This window comes from Protopterus annectens, chromosome 5.part0 (assembly GCF_019279795.1).
Source record: "Protopterus annectens isolate FY-2018-M chromosome 5.part0, PAN1.0, whole genome shotgun sequence".
Taxonomy (NCBI): Eukaryota; Metazoa; Chordata; order Ceratodontiformes; family Protopteridae; genus Protopterus; species Protopterus annectens.
The window spans coordinates 786,620,477-786,627,832 of record NC_056735.1 but is presented as its reverse complement, the minus strand read 5'-3'; the positions used below and the strand labels follow the sequence as shown (position 1 = coordinate 786,627,832).

Sequence of the window (7,356 nt, the reverse complement as noted above, 5' to 3'; positions counted from 1 at the left end):
TTTGGGACACAGGCTCCTCTTGAGTAGTACTCTGAGACAAGAGGTCTTAAAGAACCTCTGTTAAAATGGGAAGATGTTTCTAAAGAGGCTGAGTTAGGCCCATAAACAGAGGGCAGAATTTCCACACTATGAAGTACCTTTTATATATTAGAGACCTGAATACTATCCCACTTGAAATTTCCTCCAAAGGAACATCAGGACTAATAGATTCCTCCTTCTCTGACCCATAGTCCAAAGGAGAAGGAATTTGAGTAGAATAAGTTAGGGATTTGTCAGCAGAATCCGACTCATCCTCAGAAGAATCCTGGTCTCTAGGTTTTTAAGAGGAGTAGAGGACCAAGGAGGAGCAGGAAATGAAACCCCATTAAGAGGCTTTGAGGACATTAAGGCTGAAAATAACCCCTAGGTAAAAGTCTGCCACTCACTTTATGGATCCCTAGAAGCAGAAGAAGTATGTTTATTTTTTTTGTTTCTTTTTTTAGGGGAACATCTTAAGAAGGCTGAGGTCCAGGACTACAGTCAGGAACCATAGGAGGAACGTCTTCCTCAATTAGAAACTGTGGAACTCCCCCAGGAGTTCCCTCTGAACATCTGAGATGGATGCCTGCAAAGCCTTTTCGGAAGAGCTGCCAGCCGGGTCGTCACAGGCCTCCCGTATGGTCGCAGCAGAGAAATCCGACAACACAGCTGGGCCTGCCTCTGGGTTCATAACAACCTCGGGAGAAACACCTGGCAGAGGCTGGACAGTGGAAGATTCCAGTTGTACCCTTTTCCCGTTCTTCTTCCATAATGGCTGACCCATGGTTCGAGAGATTCCTTCCATAGTATCTTTAGCATGTAGATTAAGAGGCCTGTTCTCAAGATACAAGGAAAGGGAAGAAAGTCTACAGTGAAGGGTTTTAGGAACAAACGTCTGACAGATAGAACAAGATGTATGGTCATGAGAAGCATCTAAGCAAAAAAGACACTTATTATGGCGATCTCTATGGGGAATATGTCTCTCACACTGGCATTTACCCTTCCCGGATGATATTAACCTCAAGGAACACAAAAAAAAAAACAAGAAAAAACACAATCCCCAATGGGGCACTTATCTTGCAAAAACAACAAACAGGCATAGGAAGTCCCTGAAGAACAAAAATGCGTTCAATTGGCAGAAGATGGACGCAGGTAAATGGACTGATGGTGTAAAAGACAAGTTCAGACTGGCAGCAAAGAAGTTCTGTTTTTGGTAAACCTGAATGTCACCTATATGCACTCCATTGCACAGGGAGCGTATGGTGACATTCGGAATGCCTTTTAAATTCAGAAGTCTTTGGAAGACTGTCCAGATGTCTGGCTTCTGTGGCAGGGAATCCGATATCATTAAGAATACTGCAGCAGTGAATGTAAGGACATCAACTGTATCTCAACAGCTGCACATGTTGCATCACTTACTCTCCTCGGCATACTTCAAGTACATTCCCTCCAGTACAGCATACTCATTCCTTCCTGTTCTGACTGTTCTATCTTCACATTATCACTAGCATTCCTTTCTGTTTCCCAGAAATTAGCAACAGTAGTTGAGCTATTCTAAAGTTCAAGAAAGGTTCTTAGTGTATGCATTATAAGACTTAAAACACTGGAAGTACAGGTATGTAAGAAAATAGGTTTATTTTTGAGGAAAGAAAAAAAAAATATACCTCACTTTGTCAGTTCACAAACTATTTACATTGTTTACAGTATTTTAAAGTAAGGCGAAGAATTCATATAGCTAATTTCACCAGATAAGGTCAGTCTCGTAGTCCTTCCCACAACAGGCTGCAAATTAGAACTTAATAGCTGTAGGCCTTGCTATGACTTCCGTTGAGCTCCACAAACAAAATCACCTTTTGAATTTGACTCATCCTGCCTTCACTCTAGGCCCCAAGTCAGCCTTCAAACCTCAAGAATCACAAATCCTTGGGCTGAGCCACTGCTCAACCCCATGACAGGCCTTTGACTACTGGAATGAACTTTCTGTTTTTGTCTTTCAGGACTACTTCCTTTTGTACAAGCTTCATTGTCAAAAATGCTAATCTGGCTGCTTTTCTGTTTGAATATGACACCAGTGGATACATTGAAAGACATATTCCACAGTTTTTCACACACAAGATGTTATAGTTCCATGTGATGTATATTACTCGTTATTTTTATTGGGTAAATGTACTCATATTTGACACACTCAGTGAAACTCACTGAGAAGCAGCATTAATGCACAATATATCCCAATTACTGTGTCTTACGTACAGGATAAAATTAGTGTTAGAAAGCTGTATGTTAGAAGCTGTATGTGATATTTTTCAGTAAGAAGAAGTCAGTTGTAGTAGTTTTTGTAAACTGCCATTACGGTGAAGCTTTTCTCTCTTGGAATCCACTGAAAGTGAATTTCACTTCCAAGTAAGCATAACACATCAAATGAAAGAAAAGTAGTTGGGACTCCCCCTAGTGCCTCTTGATTTAATCTGTTAAGGCAATAAAAAAGAGAATGGGTGTATGGGGGCACGGGAGAGCAAATTGTTTCTGCCAATGATTCTCTGTAGAGATATTTTTCTTCTTTTTTCATGTTTATGCACTTAAGTCAGACAGATGCTTAGCTGACGTTTGTCAGACTATACAGCGAACCGAGTGAGGTACTGACCTAGCTGTCATACATTTAAGTTACCACCGAACACAAAGCAGTTTACTAAGGTTATTTTTGTACTGAACATGAAAATGCATGCAGTTGGTCATTAGCTTGTGATTGTCTGCAGCTTCTGTAGTTCTTTTAATCATTGAATTCTGTTTGAGGCACATGGTTTGTAAGTTACCTTTTTTGCCGTTTTATAAGACATGTTTTGTAAAACACTTTATTAACGGATATTTTATTTTTAGATGTCTGTGTAGCTGGATGTGAGTTCTTGAAAAAAAATGAAATCCTACAGCTGTCATTACCTCAGAAGCTCTATAATAAGGATAGTCAGGTAAAAGAGTATGCTCATCACTTGTCTTTACTTTGAAATGGAAAAAATTGTTGTTTTGTTTTTGATTATGTAAGATCTAATAAACATTTTTTTGCATCTCTTTGACCCCATGCCGACCATCAGGCTTCCCCTAATTAGTGCAGAGGCCATTCAAGAGAGAGCTGTCTGGGGAGCTATCATTCAGGCCGCTATGAGGGATGCATTTCTTCATGCTGGCATCCCAGCAGTAAGGACATTTTTACTATTTACTGAAATCCCCTTCCACTGAGTAAAGGGGCATGCAAAGCTGATTGTTTCAGGACCTTCCCCATCACAAGCTCATGCTGCTGTGCGCTTGTCCATTGAGGGATAACTTCAGTCGATGACACAGTGACCCACACACATTCTCCCAAGTCAGTAGTCTATCCTTTCTTTCAAAGGGCTGCTGCAACCCATGTTTGGCTCCTCCCCACTTCCCATCCTCCATACCAACTCCGTTAAGCACTCAAGCTGCTAGTCAAACCTGGGTTGTGTGGGTTGTAGACAGGGCTTTATCCTACTACACCATCTGGCTAACATCATTTGAACAGTATAGCCTTTTTGGCAACTGTTTACTTTTTTGTTTTTATTTGTAGATTCTAAACTTCTAAGAGCTGAGCCTGTATTAATTGAAACATAATTTATATTATATGAAGAAATGGGGCAGTGGCTAAACTGCATTTAAAAGGGTCTATATTAGTAAATCGATGCGACAGAAAGCCGAATACCATTTCATCAACACATATGTGTCGAACTCCCAGGTAACCGAACGGCCAGATCACCTATTTTGTTTCTAGGGAAAAAAATCGGGTGGCTGTTGCTGTGAATTTGCCCTTTTCTCCACTGTAGTGCGATCTCGGAGTTTGTATAAAAAGCCCCCCACTTTATAATGTTTGTAATGGTGTGTCGTGTGTAGTTGGCCTAATTGTTGATCTGGCCATTCGGTTACCTAGGAGTTTGACACATATGTGTCAATGAAACGGTGTTTGGCTTTCTGCCACATCAATTTGGAAATATAGACCCCATTTAAAAATATTCTTAAATTGAGTCATTAGGACTTTTGGTTTTGCCTTCAGAAGGATAAAAGCACCTTCATTCACTTTATGGTAGTAAACTGTGTAACAGTAGAAGGAGAACAAGTGTTTTTTTTTTTTTGGGGGGGGGGGGGGCTGCATCATCATTATTATTATTATGGAATTTTGCACAGTCGTAGTGGTCTATCAAATCATATTCTCCAGTCTCAAACAGTATTTTTCTGTCCGCATTATGAAATCAGCTATCCTGTTTGCTCCTGCCATTAGTTATTAAAAATACCTCAGTAGGATTTTATGGAGCTAATGTAATTCAGTTTATCAATTATTTTGTTTCACATCAGTTTCATTGTATTGAGATGTTGACATTCGTCTTAGATTTTGTGTGAGTTAATGAAATGGATGCAGTTTTGTCTTTGTGAGTTATCATACAGTGTGATGAGTGTACTTACTTAAGGAGGATTTGCCGGGTTGTCTTTGTAGCCATTACTTGAAACTGCAAGCATTTTGTTTGTGCAAGCAGCCAGTACACTACTTTTACTCCATTGCTGTGTAACTGTAGAGCTGGTATAACAAGTATCAAATGTATGGGAGTGGTGGAATTGCCCCCTGCAAAAAAAAGCTTATCGTTACAAATCATGATTCAGAGCTTGCTGATGCATAACTTGTAGTTTGATGATGTAGTCTTAACACACAAAAAAAATGTTTGCATGTAATCCTTTTACATAAGTACTGTGTTAGAAGAGAAGTGCTTGCATAGATTATGTGAACATAATCTTTTTATATTTTGCTTTAAAGAGCTGGTATTGGTAGGGTCATGATGAATGTGAGATGAAAAGGTTAGTGATGATTAAAGTCATGCTGTGTATGTGTAGGTAGGCCATTTAATAATATATGATCCCTCTTCCTTTTTATGATGACTTCCTCACATGAGCCAGTGTAGCACATTGTGTATTGTGTCTTTTCACAGAGATGCTTCTGTATGCCCAACAACATCAAAGTAAAATTCCTAGTGAAATCAGCAAATAACAGTGCTATCCAGTATACAAATAAATACAGTTTCAAAACGATGCTTCACCAATAACATTTCACTGTTAACTGGGAAACTCATTTTGGAGCATGAACCTGAAACCAAATTCATCCCCATTTTCTTTATTGCTAACAGTCTTTGTCCCCTTTTTCTGTTCAGCATTTCAGTGTGTCATATTAGTTTCCTGTGATCATTTTAAAATGCTGTCTGATGCCTTCCTGGGATCATAAATTGCAGGACAAAATGTTTCCTGATTTTTGACTAAATATGGGAAGGGACATAACCAAGTATGAATAGGAGAAAGATGTATGTACCGAAGAACAAAAGGAGGCTTTGGTGTTTCTAACATGTTTGGGTATGTTAAAGTAGCCATAGTAGACTGAGAGAGTCAAACAGACCTGTATGGTTTTACCTGGAACTTCATTTGTGCCAGCTTTCCAACCCTTCTCAGATAATTACTCCATCCTTCAAAATGGAGGATCCTGGAGAATTAGAGTTCTGGATACATACAGTGGAAGTTTTTCCCTGGAGGGAATTTATTTGCCCAGCCAAGGAACAGTGTTAGCTGACCATCAATTGTCAAGCCCTCAAAGGAATGCTCTCTGTGGTGGCAGGAAAGCTTTGGTGTGCTTGCACTGATACCTAACTTTTTTCTCATCTCTGCTCAAGATGATTAACAGTTTGGGTGCGCGGAAGGTGCCTTGAAGCTTTGGAAGCTGGCCAGCTGTTATATCCTTGGTAAGGATGTAACCTGTATATCTTAGGGTACTGCAGCAGTGATCATTCAAACATATGCTGTTAGGGAATGTTCACCTACAAAAATTTTACCATATACAGAATAGCAATAGATTGCTGACAGAGTAGCTTAGCATCTGGATGCCTTAGTAACACTTTTGCAAACATAGCACTTTAGCTGAAGTTATATTACTTTAACTGCATGTATCAGACATAAAATTATTGATATATTCTTATGCTTATTCTTGCTTATAACTTCTCACTATCAGGTATCACAGAATCATAGAACAACTGTTAATTTAGCAAAACTTTGTTGCTGCTATTACTTTCCCATTAAATATGCATCAAATGACAGTTCCATTAAAATGAAGTAAGTACTTATTTTATTTTCACGTAACGGAGCTTCATTATAACTTCTTCTTCTTCTTTCGGCTTTTCCCGGTTAGGGGTCACCACAGCGGATCATCTGTCTGCTTATGATTGGCAGCGGAGTTTTACGGTGTTGAGTTGCCAGCCTGGTGCTCAACCTTCTACAGAAGGCACACACATGCACACACTCACACCTAGGGCCAATTTAGAGTATCCAATTTACCTACTGCATGCCTTTGGGATGTGGGAGGAAACCGGAGCACCAGAAAAAAAAATCGAAGAAATATAGCACTGTATGAACAATTCAGTGTTTTCTGTGTTGCATTTTCTGTTTCCCCCTGTAGGAACATATCTTACATTTTTAGAGTTTTAAAAAGGGAGATGCCGATAAATTCCCTCTCCCCAACTTGAGAACAAGTCAAACCAAACAAGTCAAATCATTGAAATGTCAACACTTGCTCCATACCCTCTTAGTCAGTTTGCACGTTTTCTCTCCGATCTCTCAGACGGACACAGTCTCTTCGGCTTTCATACATGCATTCACGCACTTTTTCTGTCTTCAATCTCTCACACACATTCTCTTCAGCTTTCATACATCTCTCTAGTCTCTCACATACTTTCACTTCTGCTTTCATACATGTATTCACTCACTGTTTCTCTCTCTGATGTCTTACACACACACTCTTTAGCTTTCATACATCCCTCTGATCCCTCACACACAGTCACTTCTGCTTTCATACATTTACAAGCTCTCTCTCTCTCTCCCTCTCTCTCTTCAATTCATTAAATTCTAATCCACTCAGAGTGCCACTGAAAACTATTCCATGTGCCATACCTTCTAGCGGAAATATAAGTTTAAAATATTATTATTCCAGCCAAGCTTTTAATTACTGTATTTCAATATTAAACTCAAATCAATACAGTGCTTATGGTATGGTATAGTATAGGGTACATTATTTGTCAGGTCTTTTTTTAATAGTAACCCTCAAGCAACCAAAAACTGCACTTATCTGGCATATACCAATCCCCATGGGTGCCGGTTAACTGAGAGTTTACTGTATACAATAAAGTCTATAGTGCAATAAACGTGGAATTAGAGCTGTATTGCAAGAAATAAATAATAACTGTTGTGCATTAAAACATGAAACAATACCAGTGACACCAACAAAAATGGTGTACATCAGGATTGTCT

General features: G+C 39.2%; 1 protein-coding gene across 2 annotated transcripts in view; it reads left to right on the top strand.

The window, feature by feature from the left end:
- The window catches only part of WDR73 (WD repeat domain 73), a 400,526-nt gene that overhangs the window by 100,529 nt on the left and 292,641 nt on the right, over positions 1-7,356 (top strand). For both annotated transcript variants that reach the window (XM_044072627.1, XM_044072626.1), the window contains exon 3: positions 2,893-2,981. In XM_044072627.1, coding sequence (XP_043928562.1) covers positions 2,893-2,981 — 89 coding nt within the window. The remainder of the gene's footprint in view (positions 1-2,892; positions 2,982-7,356) is intronic.